This window comes from Botrytis sinoallii (genome assembly GCF_014898435.1).
Source record: "Botrytis sinoallii strain Bc 23 chromosome Unknown BSIN_009, whole genome shotgun sequence".
Taxonomy (NCBI): domain Eukaryota; kingdom Fungi; phylum Ascomycota; class Leotiomycetes; order Helotiales; family Sclerotiniaceae; genus Botrytis; species Botrytis sinoallii.
Window position 1 is genome coordinate 2,427,638 of NW_024066036.1, and position 18,020 is coordinate 2,445,657.

At 42.7% G+C, this 18,020-nt stretch overlaps 5 protein-coding genes across 5 annotated transcripts; 2 read left to right on the forward strand and 3 right to left on the reverse strand.

The window, feature by feature from the left end:
* Positions 1-250: 250 nt before the first annotated feature.
* Positions 251-2,398, reverse strand: EAF02_006215 (uncharacterized protein; the record flags this gene model as incomplete). Its single annotated transcript, XM_038902263.1, has 1 exon — positions 251-2,398. The coding sequence occupies one exon, from the start codon at positions 2,396-2,398 to the stop codon at positions 251-253; it is 2,148 nt and encodes a 715-aa protein (XP_038758480.1).
* Positions 2,399-4,226: 1,828 nt separating this feature from the next.
* On the reverse strand, positions 4,227-5,956 carry EAF02_006216 (uncharacterized protein; the record flags this gene model as incomplete). The annotated part of the gene is made up of 6 exons (XM_038902264.1): positions 4,227-4,448; positions 4,507-4,560; positions 4,652-4,813; positions 4,868-4,972; positions 5,024-5,826; positions 5,884-5,956. The coding sequence occupies 6 exons, from the start codon at positions 5,954-5,956 to the stop codon at positions 4,227-4,229; spliced, it is 1,419 nt and encodes a 472-aa protein (XP_038758481.1).
* A 410-nt stretch (positions 5,957-6,366) lies between these two features.
* Positions 6,367-7,035, forward strand: EAF02_006217 (uncharacterized protein; the record flags this gene model as incomplete). Its single annotated transcript, XM_038902265.1, has 3 exons — positions 6,367-6,480; positions 6,533-6,781; positions 6,844-7,035. 3 exons carry the CDS (start codon positions 6,367-6,369, stop codon positions 7,033-7,035), a joined length of 555 nt encoding a protein of 184 aa, XP_038758482.1.
* A 1,927-nt stretch (positions 7,036-8,962) lies between these two features.
* EAF02_006218 (uncharacterized protein) lies at positions 8,963-11,538 on the reverse strand. Its single transcript, XM_038902266.1, has 5 exons — positions 11,099-11,538; positions 10,688-10,948; positions 10,171-10,512; positions 9,445-10,061; positions 8,963-9,390 (listed from the first exon to the last, which is right to left on the reverse strand). Exons 1-4 carry the CDS (start codon positions 11,149-11,151, stop codon positions 9,629-9,631), a joined length of 1,089 nt encoding a protein of 362 aa, XP_038758483.1. The 5' UTR covers positions 11,152-11,538; the 3' UTR covers positions 8,963-9,390; positions 9,445-9,628.
* A 661-nt stretch (positions 11,539-12,199) lies between these two features.
* EAF02_006219 (uncharacterized protein) lies at positions 12,200-12,479 on the forward strand (the record flags this gene model as incomplete). Its single annotated transcript, XM_038902267.1, has 2 exons — positions 12,200-12,324; positions 12,383-12,479. The coding sequence occupies 2 exons, from the start codon at positions 12,200-12,202 to the stop codon at positions 12,477-12,479; spliced, it is 222 nt and encodes a 73-aa protein (XP_038758484.1).
* Between the last annotated feature and the right edge of the window lie 5,541 nt (positions 12,480-18,020).

Below are 18,020 nucleotides of genomic sequence, written 5' to 3' on the forward strand. Positions count from 1 at the left end.
CAGTGCACATATATTTTTGCAATTATGCTCAATAATACATGTGTAATTCTCCTATGAAAAGATTAATGGGTATTTAACGCGCACTATGCATACAAATCCTGAACAACAGATCCCGAACACCCCTCAGAAACAAGAATAGTACGAGATAGCTACTAACTATGAGTAAGACTAACGAGCCGATTACTCAAGCCGATTACTCAAGCCCTATGGAACCAATGAATCAAGATCGCAATTATACAAAACGCAGAGCCTAGGATCTACCAATCCCTTGCATCATACTCTGCACAGTTCTGAACTGCGAATTCTCCTCCTCTAACCGCGTATTCCTCGCTTGCAGTAGAGCAAGTTGATCAAGTAGACCCTTATCCCCATTCGACTGTTGTATGACCTGAGACCGCAGATTAGCAGACACAAGTTGCTGTTCCTGCAATTGTCGTTGAAGATCACTCTCGGTGCTTTTCCGAGATACTGCGTCCTGTGCTCGATCGTTGCGTTCCCTGGTCATAGCTTCGTTCAATCCCCTGTATTTTGCTTTGAGAAGATCAAACTCCTTGACCTCTTGAAGTGTGGCCACACCTTCTTGGCTCTTTCTCATCCTCGCGTCGTCTTTGAGCTTAGCGATTGTTGTTTCCAGAGTGCCAATCGTAGCCTTCAGAGGCTTGGTAGATTCCTCAACGGCGCGAGCAATCTCACTAGCTTTGGTATCGTCGATTTGAGCCTGGCTGACGCGAGAAGCACGTAGTATATCTCGTTCTTGTCGTGCTTCATCTCGTTCTTTCTTGAGCTCAGCAGCTTTTGTAACAAAGCGTTCATGTGCTGCTTTGTATCGGTGAAGTTTGTTGGTTGTTTCCGCACTATCGAGTTTGGTAATGTTGTGCGCATCTTGTTCGGCCTTTAATTCCCGCTCTAGCTTAGATATCTTTTCGTGTAGACGCTGTATCTTGGCAGACCACTCACTTCGGACCTTGTCTGGTTCTTTCACTGCTTTATCGAGTTTCTCTTTCGTCGTCACTAATGCAGATTCTAGCTTGCTGTTCTCAGTTCTGAGTGCTTGTTCTCGATTGTCATGGACAACATATAGATGCTTCATCTCGGTTTCCTTTTCAGCTATATTTCGTTCCTTAGCGGCGATTCTCTTGCCCAATGAGATTATCAAGTCGTCCTTGGCTCTATCTTCAGCTTCTTCTTCTGACTTTTCATGTTCTTCGGAAGAGTCTTCAGCGTTTGTTTCAATGGCAGCTCTGATGTCCTTGATGGTAACTTTACTTTTTAACACCTTCTCCTTCGGATCCTTTCTAACTAAAGCCAACTCAGTATGACCTAACGATATCAATCTGTCTTTCTCCTCCTGGCGCCATTGTTTCCTCTGTTCCGGGGTCTTTGTCACTAGAGGATACCCGTTCTCAAATCTCTTCGGCTCTTCCTGTCCTGCCTTTACTTGTGCTTCAATAGCCCGTTTTACCCATTCTGGTGGAACTATTTCGTTGTTTCCTCCATGATACTCGAAAGCTTTTGCAATATATCCGATCGAAGGGTATGATTTTGGGACCGGGGTGTCTCTCGAAATTACGAGGAGTGTTGCAGCCTCGTCGCTAGTAAATGTAACATTGGCGTTATTCTTTACGGCTAAGCACAGTCGCTGGAATTGGTATTGATAGAGGGAATTTTCAGGCTCAAATACAGCCACAACCATGCATTCTTTTTTAGATGCGTTTCTCGGCATTCTCGCCTCGCGCTCTTTGGAAATCGGCAATGATAAACCTTGAGCAGTAAGAACACGTGCTTCCCTGCTGCTCAAAGTGACATCGACTTGCCAAAGCTTCGCATCATTGAGCCTTTCAATAATTGAAACTGAACATAGATACCGCTCTTTCGCAAGCTCTTCTCTTCCTCCTGGAACAACAAAGCAGGGTTTTGAAGAAATCGAAAGTTCTTCTGCCAAATTTATGCCTACATTCTCGCTATAATCCTTAAATGGATCCCGCTGATAATCCAAGCAATGGGTGCCGTCCATATATCTTCTCTCAAAGATAAAGAACCACGTGAGTATGTCGTCCACGGGTACGTTCGAGTATGATTTTAGGTACGACGTATCACGAAAAGATGTGTATTTCCAGGCTTCGACTTCACGTGGAGTCAAGAAAAGAGTCTGACCAGAGTTTGCAGCTTCAGAAGCCTTCTTTGCTATAGTAGTTCGGATGACTTCAGTGTCCTTAGCCATATTTTTTGGCCCCGGAGGAAACATTCGACAGCAGTTATCCAGCCAATTCGCCTCCATGATGGACAATGTCGCATGGGATTGCGTTACGAAAGCATCATGCACCTTTCTCGTGATGCTGCGTTTAATTTTCCTTTCAAATGCCGGAATAGCCAATTCTTCTTCATAGTAATCATCCATGGTGAAGCTGGCAAATGACAACTAGCATGCAGCGAGATCGATAGTTGATTATAAGTTGGGTTCGAGTCTTCAGTGGAGGTAAATTATTATCTTTGAAGGGAAGGCTTTCAAATTAGTGAGCAAGAGTTATGCAATAAGTGACAATTGAGAGCGCTGTGTAAAAAGATGAGCTATATGGAGATGGGCCAGAGAAGAAAGGCAATAGAATTCAGGTAACTGAAACAAATTGTAGAATAGTTGAAAAATTCATGGATTATGCTATCAAACAAGTTTGAAGGGAGGGTGAGAATTTGCTAAGTTGTGGAGAAAAACTTGACAAATTGCAAAAGATGAACACATTCAAACAAAAATAGATCGGGTTTCTCCGGGTCGGGTACTAGCCCTTTGATTGAAATGGCTGTATTGAATTCACTGTGGTCAGATTTTGCTAAGACTACTATCTTCTCAGGTTTCTAGGATCAGAGTACAAAGTAGTAGAAGGATGTTATCCGAGAAGTTGTGAAGCTATAAAGCTGTCTTGGTAATGTACGAATCAATAATTAATAAGTGTTTTTTATTGGCTTTGATACAAAGTAACTAAAGACAGGGCTTGAGAAGAGTTGCTGGTGAAGCCTTGATGTAGAAATTTCAAAGCAGTTTTTAAAATCTCAAGTCTTGGAGAAACCTATAAGAGGAGTGAATTTGTGAGATTTACCTTTGTTGCCAACAGAAAAGTAACCTCAAAGCACAATTGTTGAATCTCCCAAACCAAATATCTTTGCACATCTCCGCACTTTCTCTCGCCCCTCCTGTTACCCCCTCCCTTCATCAGCCCTGACCGTAGGTTTGAGGACACTAACCAAGCTTTCTTCCCTTCAAATATTCGAAACGCTCTCCAGGTTCTTTCTGTATGTTCAAGATTTTTGAATTTCTGAATAGTTCTTAAAAATCGAATGGAGATTTATATGTTCAGAAAGTCAAGTGATGTGTGGAGAGAATCAAAAGACAGTGAGTTCTGCAGAATAGAGTGAGAATAATGGGAAGTTGAGCAGAGTGGGGATAACTTTTATGCTTGGGATCAGTTCAGAGAACTTGATAGATAATGACAGAAGATTCAGGCTGAGTGTTGCCAGAAATACAGAACTTATAGACCGAAGAGAGAAAACTTCAGTGTTTTATGAAACAGGATAGAAGCAATAGATGGATACGCGTCAGTATCACTAGACTGTATCATAATGTAGAGGTTAAGGCTAGTTCTGTCCTCTTTCTGCTTTGTCAAGGATGCATCGTAACCTCTTTTATCTCATGTTTCGGAGAAACTTAATTGCTCCAATGGACATTTGATTGAGTCTTCTGTTATACAAAATATTACTGTTAGTCAAAGAATGTTCTACTACATAAAGTATGGGGTTCTACTCCAGAAACCTCGGAGCATTGTGAAGAAGACCAATAGCAGTTTCTGGTCTCCTCTATTCCCTCGAGGGACACATAAGAGGAAAGCTGCAATCTTTATTCGTCTTGAAAGCTCTCATAATACAGACAATACATGGCCAGCATGATTAGAAGAAAAAACAACAACAACAACTACAGAGAGAAACCACAACAGTAATGGCAATTGCAATGACAATGACACTAGACACGGCAATGGTCGAACATTACATTTCGTGAATTCTATGCATTCATGGTATCAATTATTCTCGTTAACTTTTATCTGCATGGAGTTTCTATTACAAAAGAATTGCAACCCACAAATTTAGCATTGGCACTAACAATGCACTAGATGATTGTATGGCGCAAAATATTCTGAACAGCTCGATTCAGATCATTTCAACATTTCGACCTTTTACCTTTAACCAAGAATGCTTTTGAGCACCTTGATTTGCTCCTCAACGCTTGACTTGCTGGTACCGCCAGCCGCTTGGCGCGCTTCTACACTCTTCTCATAGTCAAAGCATTCAGAAACATCCTCCTTGAAACGGCTATCAATGCTCTTCAGTTGATCATATGTCAATTGGTCCATTGGAATCTTAGTCTTCTCGGAGTATGCGACGACTTGTCCAGAGATGTGGTGCTATTTTCAATATTAGCACTTGTTTGATCATACCTTAGAAGAATGAAAGGCTACTTACAGTCTCTCGGAATGGTACACCTGCTCGTACTAAATAATCTGCTAAGTCGGTGGCCTAAGAATGATCCCCTTGATTAGCGAGAGCACACCCAAAATACGCTAGGCTCGATAGCACTTCAACGAATTATATTCTTGAATTGACTTACGAGCATGAATGGGTCTAGCGAAGCCTTCATCTTCTCTGGATTGATAGTCAACGTGCTGAGAACGCCGGTTGCAATCTGGATACTGTCTCCAACTGTCTTAATGTGATCCAACATTGGCTCCACACTCTCTTGGAGATCCTTGTTGTAAGTACTTGGAAGACCCTAATATGATCGATCAGTATATTGTCATATTACCAAATGACAGTGGAGAAATACCTTGATGGTCATCATCAAACCTGCCATTTGACCGAACGCTCTGCCGGATTTACCCCTCAATAGTTCCAAACTGTCACTGTTCTTCTTTTGGGGCATCAGAGATGACTATCGATGTTAGTTCAAGAGTCTACGTAGATCTTGGAAGGTAGGACGTACTCCTGTGGAGTAGGCATCAGCCAGACGAACGAAGCTAAATTCACCGGTACCATAGATGATAAGATCCTCAGCCCATCTTGATAAATGTGACATGAGAGTAGCACCCCATTGCATGGTCTCAACGACAAAATCACGGTCGCCGACTGCCGACATAGAATTCCACAAAAGACCTTCAAAACCAAGCTCCTCGGCCATTGCCTCACGATCGATGTTGAAAGGGTTACCAGCCAAAGCACCACATCCTAATGGCGATCGATTGACTCGCTTGATAACTTCTCGCAATCTTTGGAGATCAGTTGCAAAAGCCGAACCGTATGACAACATCCAGTGACTCCATCTGATGGGTTGAGCACGTTGCAAGTGAGTATATCCTGGCATGATATGTTCAATCTCGTTCTCTGATCTGGCAGCCACAACCTTCAAGTAATCGACTAAGAAGCTCTCAATCTTTTTGAGCTCATCCCTAAGCCACAATCGCATATCTGTTGCAACTTGCTCATTTCGACTTCTTCCAGTGTGTAATTTCCCTCCAATCTCTTTGCCAATAATTTCGCCTAGTCTTCTCTCATTTGCAGTATGAATATCCTCGTCCACACCAGGAATGATCTTGAACGTGCCAGCGACCCATTCTTCCTCGACTTGCTTCAATCCGGACTCAATTGCTGCGAATTCGGCTTCAGTCAAGATGCCATTCTTGTGGTTTGCACGAGCCCAAGCAATACTACCCCGAATATCCTGGGTATGGAATGCACGATCGTAGTAGATTGATTCGTTGTAAGAGACCATGAGAGGATCAAGACCACCTATTGAACTGTCAGTAAGAAATTGAGCTCAATCAAAGAGATATGAGTCAAACAAACCAGTAAATCGACCACCCCACAACATATTCTCTCCAGGTTTGCTACCTGGAGCTCTAACTTGTTCTGAAGCCATAATTTTATAAAACAGAATGAATTGACCACAAAATGTAAGTAAATGTAATACAAGACCTTATCGTCGCTGTAAGTATTGGTTGCTTGACATAAAATCAAATATGGACGGGAATGCTAAGAAACTATTGATAATAGTATTGCGATAGCTAAAAATTTATTGAGGGGTGGTTCCTGATTGCATCGGAGGACGGTGCTACGTTAATCCTTGCTAGCGCCCGCCTTGTGAGAACTACGGCAAACGACAACTCATCAATTGCTGTTTCATATCAAATCCAAATCTCAACTCTCCACCGCTTTAATTCTACCACGTATCTACCGAGTACTGCTCCCAATACCCGAAGAGTTGATTTTGGAAGAGTATTGAAGAAGCACAAATTCACAAGGGCATTGATTCATATACTGCTTTTAAATATGGCTTCGTTTCCCAACATTTGGAATCATCGTAAGGTGGCCGACACCGCTTCTAAGCCTTGTGAGATTTGCTATAAACCTAGTGCAAGTGTTCTGATAACTCCAGAAAACAAGGTGGATATTGTCATCCTTTATTTTGAAGTGATCGCTTAACAACTCTTGTTAGGACTTCTTTTATGTATGCCCATCCCATTTAAAGGATGAAGGATTTGCTACACCCATTATAGATGAGGCTGCTATCGCTTCTAAGAAAAAGAAAGAGATGGACGACGAGATCGCACGTGTGAAGCAGGAGTTCGAAGAGAAGCAGAAGAGGAAGAAGGAGAAAGAAACTTCGAAGAAAGACGAGAAGGAGAAGAATAGTGAAGATAAAAAGGATGAAGGGAAAAAAGTCGAGAAGAAGACTGATGAGAAGGTATGCATAACGCTTGGCCATTCTCCATCTTATACCTACTAATATTTCACTTGTATCTTTAGGAGAAGTCAGGCACTCCTGTATCACCAGCACCAAGTCCAACAGCAGATGAAGAACCTAGAGTCTTTTCTCTAAAAAAGGCGTTCTATCAACAGAGACTGGATAAAAAGAGGCAGGCGGAAGTTGCAAAACGAAATCGTGAACGTCTCCAAAATCCGAATTTATTTCCACAAGTCCCTAAAGGCTTACCTTGAGCTGGGATAATCATCTCAAATGATCAGCGCTCCTACTTAAGTGGGAGAGATTCCAACAGAGCCATCGTGGATTTGTCAGTGTTCCTTGTGACGGTGGTGATTTTGCAAAGTCACTCAAAAACAGGAGATTCGGACCGTACTTGCCAACAACATTCGTTCTTACATTCTCGAGTCAAGGAAGCGTCTTATTAGTCAGAAATTCACCCTCACGCAAACTTTACTCGTTCTTGATATACTGGCTGGGGAATGTAACACGCGAGTTTGATGGAGTCACTTAAAATGGTAAGGCCCGTTTCGTACACGTCATATAATTGACTACTAATGAGAGTTGCAGCATCGTATGTTCATGAGGTCCTTCTGCTGACTGCATATGATCGACCCGTTGGGAAGGTGGTCAATGCATCTAAGTTGGAGTTGAGTATGGATGAGTTGAAATTTACCGGGGCAGTCCTCCTTGTACTTACTATCCTGTATATAAAGCTTCATCAGGCTACTTTTCACGGCAGTCATCAGGCTAGACCGCGCGGTATCTTCCTTGTCAGGCAACCGAGTGAAAGAGCGGTGCCATCCCGCATTTATCTACCTCGTACAGAACGCCGTGAAGGTACATACGTGCTTACATGTTAGAAAGCTAACCCTGCTTATCTCAAGCCATTCTAAGCTTCTTTCACTTCCCTGCAATAGTTGTTTCCCATATCCACTATTCTCGCTTGAAAATTTATTGTTAGTGCTTATTTTCAGCCTTCAAAATCCTTAGGAGAAGCCACTTACCCCGGTACACACTTTGCAATACTCTCCAGCTACTCACTTGGTTGTCACTTCGCTTCTCTTATCCATAAGCTCATCTAGTCTCAATTGCCATATTGCATTGCTAAACCGATCAGTCTCGTCATTTCACTAGTCATAGGGCTTTAAAAATGTCATCCGGATCTAATTGAATGCTTATCATTTCCTTATGCTCATCGATCATGTCCTGTAGTCAGACGGCTGAATGAGCAACCGCCAGTATCCTTTACCCCGCATATCTAACGATGCAGTGCTACCCCGGTCATCTTTTCAATCAACGATGGCATCATTGGATAGACGCAGCAATGTCTTGCAGAGTTAAGACCGCACGACTTTGCTCTGCTGGTCATTGTACGTAAAATATATGTATGTATTTACTCGGTGAAACGTTCATTTCGGAAAGTCCACTGCGAACAGAAAGCCTTCCGTAAATCTATCACATTTTCACGGCTGACTTGCATGCATATGAGCATTCTATTACACTTTAAATATCATGCTCGGTTCCTTTCTTCCTTCTCTGCCTGAGGTATGCCTGTGCATCCGTTTGTTATATCACACTCCACTCCGCTTACGGAGCCTAACATATCTGGTCTCATCCTGCCTCGCTCAAGCTGAGTCATCCTGAATATCAATTCATCCTACTACCAGACTCCTTCCTTCACTACTGCATAGATTCCTGGTTATATGAAATGTAAGCATAAACGGACCCGGCAACTTGGTTAAAGTTAGAACGTTATGTATACGTGAAGAATGGAGCCAATAATCCTACGCTGTTACGGTGTGTTTAGGATTTTTTTCGCTGTATCTAACGATAAAGGAAGTACTGGGATGAATAAAAAGAGCGTGCGTCTTACTGGAGAGCGGGACAATGGTGTAAATGAGGCCAATCCTGGACGATTTGATCCATACAAAGGGGCCTATTAGTTCGGGAAGGAGGTTATACCACATTATGTATAATGATATAATATGATATACTAAATGCTTTTTCAATTATCTGAAATAAGCTTCATTTACGTTAGGAATAGATGAGGTCATTCTCTCAAGTCTTCATCTGTTTTAAACATCTAGACAGAAGTATATAGAGCATGACAAAAGTTTCCTAATCCATATGACGCACTTTACAAAGAATCCATTGACCCCTACACAGATTCACAATCTGCCAGATAAAGCATCTAGACCCATTTGTTCTGAACCGTCTTCCCGCTTACGTTTCGATTCTTTACCCACCCCCACACCCATACCAGAAATCCATTCCTTCATCATCCGCTCGATGCGCCTGCTATCCGCGCAAACACAACCCAGCATTACACAAACGGGGCCAGGCAATCCAATCCATCACCTCTCGGTCGTTCCGCAAATACTACTTTGACATTTTTTGACACTGAAAATTTCGAAATCCGAACTTTCCGATTCCTTGCAATTGCCTAAACTTTTTCTACTTGTTTTTTTGGCTTCTGGTTTTTCGTTTTCAAATTTGAATGTCACATGTGCAGGATGAAGAATGTTTAGAACTACGTATATGCTGTATGCATATGCAGGCATTGATGCAGGTGGTAGCAGTGTATGTATCTCGTGAATAGTGTGTAATAGAACTAAGATGATAGGGCGGAATAAGCCAGACACATGGCCCTGCAATCTAGTCTCCTCAACTTCCTATTATATCACATCTTACAATTCCTGTCTAGTACCGTACGGTAACGTGCCGCGGTTATGTCCATTCATACATATGTACATACATGCATACACATTTTGTCACCTCGCCCGCGCGGCAGCATCAATCATTCCAGGACCAACCCCCATCCCCAGTCTACAAACTTCCCTTCTCCCTCTCTAACGTAGTTCCACTTCCTCTCATCCCAGGAGGCAACCTAATACCCCCGCTCCCACCTTCCACCCTCTTTCCGATCGTGACCTCATCACATCTTCCCTTCAACAAACTGAAAGCCGGGCAAACCCATACTCCACAACTACATCGCATCCCCTGCCAAGCATACTTTCCAACTTGGGCTTTGCATTTTTGGTTTGGACATTCGAGTCTTCCGGATAAGTTTCCGAGTTCGAGTTCGGGACGCATCCAGGAGAGAGGGTGTAAGAAATGGTGAGTACAAGTGCTGTGGTGGGGAGTGGAAGCAAGGGAGGAAATGGGTGTTGTCTGAGGATTAACGAGGGAGGTGGGAGAAGATGTGAATTTTGAGGTGGGTGTGTGAGGTATCAGGTAAGGGGTTGTGACGAGGTTGCGGCTAGGATATTGTTAGTTTAATGATTATGTTTCTCCGCTGCTTATTGATAACGACAATGTATGACAAAGAAATAAAAAATGAGTGAAGAAAAAGAAAAGGGAAAGCTTACCGACACATTCTACATCTGATCTCCTTTTCTTTACCGTCTGCCTTCTGTTTATCCTGCTCTTCTTCGTCCTCAAATCTTACCCAATCAGGTCGTCCTCCAGTGGCCACAGCCAACTCAACCTCTCTTTGATACAACCATCTTTGATACTTAGGCTGATCATCTATGTTTCTCGGGCAGCCCATTTCGTGATATAACTGGAGCTGCGCCATAAATCCATCATTAGGCTCAGCAAAAGGACGTGTTTGTTGAATTTGTGCAAGCGCAGTATGGGGAGTGAGTGAGGGATATTGACGGAGGAGGTAGGCGATTAAAATGGTTACAGAACGGGAGCGACCCATCGCGCTAATAGGTGTCAGTGTTTGACATATGTTATTCAAAGATAGGAACAAGGAGTCATGAGCAGAGAAACACCACTTGACTTCTCCTTTTGAAATCCAATGACATGCTTCCGTGTCAACTACAATGATAGCAATGACTTTGGTTTTCAGGACAAACAACATAAAGTGTTCTAACTTACCAATGAACAAGCACAGCACTCTTCTTCTTCTCGCCCTCATCACCCTCAAGTCTCCCATTGCCCTTTAAAGCCTCTTCAATCCAAGCTCCCGTCGTCTCAAATTCACCCAGCAAATTCTCGTCCTCTACATCATCCACTTCGATCTGGAGGTGTTTGTACTTATTCCAATCGATATTGAAGTTCTTGAAATCGTACTTCAGAACACTGACAATGTGTGTGATGTTGTTCTTTTGGAGAGAGTTCTCCGTCAACGAGACGATCCTATTTTATGTTAAATCTGTCTTTCTCTTATATCATCCCAAGAACAGCAGACAATAGTCAGAGATCCTCCGCAACATTCGAGCGAAAAGGTCGAAAAATCAAAGCAATATCACGTGCGCGGGGCGAACGCTCGAAAGTAAATGTACATACCCTCCAACATACAACTCATCCTCCCCTGATAATCTCGAAGGTTCTGTATTCATCTTAAGATTCTGTCTCAAATTCCGTACTTTCTGTATCTGTTCCTGTAACTGTCTGTCTTCCAGATTTGGCGAGTCTTCAATTGACGTTGATGTTGACGTCGCCACCTTGATCGAGCAAACCCTGTGTAACCTCGAGATAGCAAGTCAAACAATCTCAAATCCTCGCTTATGACCAGCAATGTACTTGCAAAAAGGGGGGGAGCGTATTCAATTAAGATCAGGTGATAAGATATTGTTGGTATGCAGTCCACACTCAAGGGTCTCTTTCTTCAAGCTTGTGTACATTTAGAAAATTCCAAATTGTTCTTTTGCTCTTTCACCCCGCCTTACCGGTTAAGTCTCGGCGTTCGGAACTGCCGATCCCTCACTCGTAAAATTTGCCTTAGGCCAAACTTTAAAATCAGCCTTAAAACTTTGAGAAACGCCATCGAATCAACATAAAGTTAAAATTTCTGCACGGAGAAGTATTTTCCCTCACGAGATCTTGTCTTGTTCTGTGTTTCGGCAGTTTGATTACAGAGCGGCAGATGAAACATCCGGTACGCAACATTCAGTATCATTTGTGCGCATACATGTAGTGCCAGTGTTACCATCTAGTATTTTACGTGAAGATAGTCAGGAGACGATTAACGAAATTGCATTTTGTAGATGAATCTACACTGCACTGATGTCCATACGATGAGACTTTCGGAGTACTCCTTCGGGGCTAAAAAGCACAAGCACGAGAATCTTCTCATCGGGCCGAGTCCGGGCTAAGAAATACTTACTTTTAGGGATTTTGGCCGCCGTGGAGATATCAACACAAGGTGGACGAGATCAGATTGAGTTTTTCAGGGGTAAACTGGGGATGGATGTCGGGTATTATTAGGTCCATATCTCCGAAAACTACAAGGCTGTCATGATAAACGATGATTAGACTCATCAAACTTTGTAATTCATATCGGTGCTACTGATATCGGTGATAGTTCTCTGGTGAGAATCGAAGGAATGAGAATGTTGGCCGAAATGAACATACAACAATATGTCTTGTTAGACGATCAATAACACAATGAAACGTTGCGCGATTTATTGTACCATTAGCCAACAGGCTGTAATATCTCCGAAGGTTGGAATTGTCTTAGATTTTGTTGATCACCAAACACGCAGACATCTCAACATAAGACATAATCATGAGTAAGTAAATGATGTTCGGTTCAGAACACCCGACTCGAGGATGATCTAACTCACGTAGCACAAACATGGCATCAACCCCCGTTCGTCCGCCTACCGAAAGCCCTACCCGATATTATCCATATGCAACACATATTGTATCTACTCGAAATAACTAAGGCTGACCAGTCCAGCCAGTCCAACATAAACTCACATGTAGCCAAGAAAAACCACCAGCATGTGCATACGCAATCAAATCATCAAAAAAAATCGTGTCAATCCAGACTCCAGATCATCCCCGTACCAATAAACGGACGATTGGCGATGTGTGTCCCAAAAGCGGAAAAGTGTTGTGATACGACACCTCGTGTTTCGCTTCGACATCCCGCATGTGTGCCAGAGATTCAGCCTTCTTTTTCGCCCTATGGGGCCGTACTTCACTTGAGCCTGGTACTGTGCTACGAGGCGCTAGAGGCGGGCGTTCATAAGGTTGGCCAAGGGATAAAAAGAAAACGGGAAATTTGTTACATGAGCATGGGTTTTGTGTAACATTTCTACCTATACAAATTGACTGAATGGAAAGATCTGGATGGCTTGGCATTTAGCTGAAAATTGAAAAATATATACTGTCCGTATTCGAGATTTAGGCATTTTCATCTCTTGCATGCAGGTCAATCAATGAAAGACGATACCAGAACATACAGTATATTAGATGACCTTATACGGCAATTATGTATCTTACGATACTGTATGATGGCCACCTTAGAACGTAATCTAGCCCCATCGCCAATGTCATCAGCGGCTGGTCAGAACATGGGTTGCAATTTGCACCCATCTACCGAATGTTTTTCAGCCCTTTGTTCTAGATCTGGTAGAGACATCCACCTGTGGTCGATTCACCGCTTAGATTGATACATGCTCACGGGACATTGCTATTTTGCAATTAAACGAATTGGCTGGCGAATGTAAGTGTAGAAAACTAGGCAGATGTAAATCGGGGGCGTTTATGGGAAAGCTGGATATACATGTTTCTGTACACACTGTAGCCTTGTCCTGCTGGAAACGTTGGTTTGGGGGCAAGATCTAGTTTCCTGGATGCTTATTATATTGGTTCTTCTAAGATGAGATCTACTCGTACCCCTTCTCAATACTCAATTCACGAACGTGATTGGTGCAATGCAAGTTTTCGCCTCAATACCGGTGTGTGAAGATTCGTATGCCAAACAAGATTAATCAGATAACAGTCAGCTTTAGTCGTATCTTGAGATCAGTAATAGGTTGAAAGTAAATGAAGTCCTGAGAGAAAACAACGAGATTCGTCCCCGCAATATGAGATGGTGGCTGAGACTCTCGAGGCACTCTGCGTGAACTTTGAGCTTATCCACCTCCCTCTTACCTAAACCCAAATTTAGCAGATCTAGATTTCTGTCTATCTGTGATCAACATCTCACTTCTCTCGCCTGCCATTTCCCACTTCCACACACTCCCTTGCAACGCTGATCTAGTACACACCATTCAAGTTCAATCCCATCTTCATGATTCATCACAACATCGTGAGATAGCCTCCCGCTCCCAAATAAAAATTTCAGGTCGCCGACTTTTAGAAACTTCTTGGTAGCCGATCATTAATGAAAGTAAGCATCTTGGCGACACGATACGGTCACGCAGAGCCTCTACTCACTAAATATTAGCAAAGCTTGGAACATGGCAATGACTTCAATCAAGCTTGTTACTCGTCCCGCTCGAGGCTCGGTAATTATCCTCAATCCAGATGTATGGCTGTGATGTGATGTGATCACGTATCCCTGATCACTGTCACTGATTGCCAGGGGTTATTCATTTTATTCACGTTTCTGGAACCTCGGGGCTATTTAGAATAAGCCTTGTAGGGCTAGGAAGTACCCGACAATGGACTGACTGTATTAGGAAAGCATCCCGGTGGTTATATCAAAAATTGGCGTTGAGTTTCCTTGGTGATAGCAATGAGATTTAACGAATAGACTGCATGAGAGTGGGATTGATGGATTTTTGTGTCAGTATGGGATCAAGATGATGTTTTTGATTGTTGAATGAATTTAATAATCATTACTTGATTATATGCATGTTACTATTCTTCCACGACTAATAAGTTGGCCGGACAAAGAGGATGCAAAGTAGGTAGGCTCAAGGCGGGGAAACCTAGGAATGACTATTCTAATCACAGGTGACAGGTAGCCCGCGCGCGACCACCTCCTACTTCCCCATTTATTATCATCGGCTCTACCGAGTTGCCCCTTCATCTTCACTTCGTCGAAATCCGTACAGGGTCACGATTCACGATGTAGCTCTTACTGCCGGATTACATGACAGCAAAAAATGCGTGAATAATGATTACTCACCCGTGACCTAAGCTACCATCGTAGGATTCCAATCCACGTCGACGGGTAAGGTTCAGAGATTCCAAGGGATATGCTGTGCCACCAACGGGCTTACCGTATCCAACCTTATTTTCTTTTGGATTATCGATTATTGATTCCGGATTGATTCTGAATTGTTTATTTGGATCGTGGTCGTAGGTCGTACTTCGTACTATGCGGAATCCTTAAGTTGAGAACAAAATATTGGAAATAACAAGCGATAGTACTGGAATTCTCAAGCTCATGTCTTCTCATTAATCCCACCTTTTCCTCCCCTACAACTTAAAAGCTCCCCATGGAACAAACCCCATCGCACTAAAGAAATACTTAAATACCTCGGTTGGTGGAGCTCACTAGTCCGGTCTGAGGTACTCAGCCCTGATCAATCTAGCTTAGATCACTATCAAAGCGTACTAAGTGGTTGTCTGTTGAACTTTTCACAGGGCTGCGTTGGATGCGGTATTCGTTAGAAAGTAGAATGCCGAGTTGACAGTGAAAATGGGGGTGGTTTGGGGTGTTTTGCCTTTTACCTCTTGCATAAATTCCATGTAGGTTTATAGACATTATCATGCCGGATTAGCTGGAATAGGGAAATCGAAAGTTATCACCACTCGGTGCTACAGATTATTGTCTATCCTATCTCTATCTATCTATCTATCTATCAACAATAAAGTAGATTTATCCTTAGCTAATCACTCAATATTTCTCCTTCAGAAGAGTTCCATCATCAATCCGCATACTATCACAATCTAATTTCCCATCTCCATTTTTTCACACAGACACGGAAACGGCCTTATAAGGATGGATTCAAACTATCAACTCGCACCCACGCACCAGTGAATAGCTTCCAAAAGAAGGCCAGAGAGTCGGGACCGACATTGTGGTTTCTCACCCATCCACAGCACTACTGTACGCTCGAGCAAATTGCACGGAGTAGCATGGAATTGGATCCTAGACCCTTGAGTTTGTGCATGGCTGGTATGAAAGGGAGTTAGAGTGGAGAGCTGACTGTTATTTATGACGTTTTGGTGATTGTAAGGAGAGACATTACTCCGTTCCTCATATATCACTGAAATAGAAAGTAGATAGTTAGATATAATCCAATTTAAGCAGATCAATTATATTGTATGATACAATCTGAATAATCGTTTACAAAATAGACAACCAGTTCAATAATATGGCTGCACAACTCTTTTTCCCCTTTCGTTTATTTTACGTGAAATATACATAAAGCTCGACTCTTTTGCATGTGCTGGATTTGGATACCTACATGGTATTGAATCCTACAGTCCTAACAAAGAATGGTACATATATAAAGTACCTACAGTAGTGTATTATTATATGTCATGTAATGCCCGCGAAAGACTTAGAAATGTCGACAAGATTACTCGAGATTGGCGTGAAGAGGGGAGCTCGGACCGATCAAACATGTGTGTACATGAAAACCCAAAGAAAGCAGAGAAGGAACAAATGAAGAGTACAACGCCCGAACTCATTTCGCCTTGAAAGGCTGATGGGGATCATCCACCCCGTGCCGGTATACCTTCCTTATCTTACCCTGCTCTGATTGTATGTTCGTTATTTGACTGTTCCTATGCATGCCCTCCCTCGTACGTACACTACATGAGGATATGCAAGCAAGCAAGCTTTGCTTCCCGAGTCCGTATCTTTGCATTTGTGTGTATTTCGTGCCACCTACTAACTCCCTGTCTATTGTGGTTTTCTTCCAATAAAAACATCGAGTTGATGCATCGAGAGTTGTTGATATGGGTGCAACGAATGATTCGCACGCGTGAGATGGGAATGAAGATTCTGACGTTGTATTGCGTTACCAGATTGAGGCGCACAAAATCGTCGGAGGTGGGGCGTCAATAGACTGAATGGATATGGTGCCCATGGCTCGTTGAAGAAATCTTAATGTAACGCAAGTAGGTGCTGGGTCAATAACATGGTCGTACCGCATATACTGGGATCTTGGGACTGATTGCCCTGATATTGCCCTATTGTGATTATACCCGATCTGTCATATAATCAACAGACCATAAGAGTCGAGAGACCTTACCAATGTTGAATCACTGACTTACATATAGAAGGGTGATGTGAGATACTTGTGTATTGGATAGACAGTTGCAGATGATGCAGCCAGACCGTTTCACATGCATTTGAGTTGAGAGGCGGGGTAATAAATCTTATTCAAGAATTGGTGTTCTTGTATCTGATGTGACCGTGAACATGAAGTATCCTGTCTGTCCCTAGAATGCTTGTGAATATATACTCACTGATGGGACATAGAGCTAGGATTGACAGTCAAATTGCGAGTTTCTAAGCGCCACTGAAGTTTCCAAGGCAATCCTCAAGTTTATCATACACAATGTACCTGACGAGCGTCGGAGTATAAAGTACCAGACGACCTCAGTCTCACCGGACAATGAAAATTGATCAACATATTGATCAACGTAGTGCTTCAATTGTTTTGTGCGTGAGGTAGGTGCAACACAACATGGCATCTGATCCAATAGAAAATTATTCTACTCGTCAATGTACAGGTTTGAGAAAGATAAATTGCAATCATGACATGACTTGGAAAGATCATGGGTGAGATTGAGAAAGATGGCAAGTAAGTAATGCTGTACCTCCGTTTCGAAGACAAACACGAGCCTTGTGAGTCTGGGAGGAGGAGGAGGAGTAGTAATAGTAGTAGTGTGTTATGTAATAGAGAATAACCAATCCCTATTTGCTTCCCCTATTCGTAAGACATAACATGGCATTAAGCAGGGCTTATGGCGTAAACTCAACAGGTACTTAGGCCCCGATGGTATCTCCGCACGAGATGGAAAACATCATATTTCAAGCTGATCGTATTCTGGCATGTTTTTTTTTTCGTCTCCGCATTACATAAGTGCCCAAGGTGCCTCGAGTATTTTTTCCAACTGCTAGTGCCAGTGGCTGTGTTGAAGATCTTCGGATTTGCATACCGGATTGGAAATAACTCGAAACAAGTGCTGAAGTCAATCGCTGGTGATTTCAAGGTTGATACTAAAATGTCAATTTAATGCCTAAGATCGAAGCATGTGATTCGGACATCTAGAGGCGAAATGCTGCGTACGTTGAAATTCTCAGGTCAGAATTGGAGGCTTAGCCGGGTAAGGGTATTTGTGAATTTGTATGGAACGCTAGGATGAAGGATAATGAAAATGTGGATAATCTCAAACTTGGAGTTAGTTGTCACATTGGCTACAACATTTCCGTATTTTACAGTAGATTTGCAGACAAATAGACAGACCCTTCAAAAGGCTGCAGATGCTCAGGCATTTATCTGCTGTA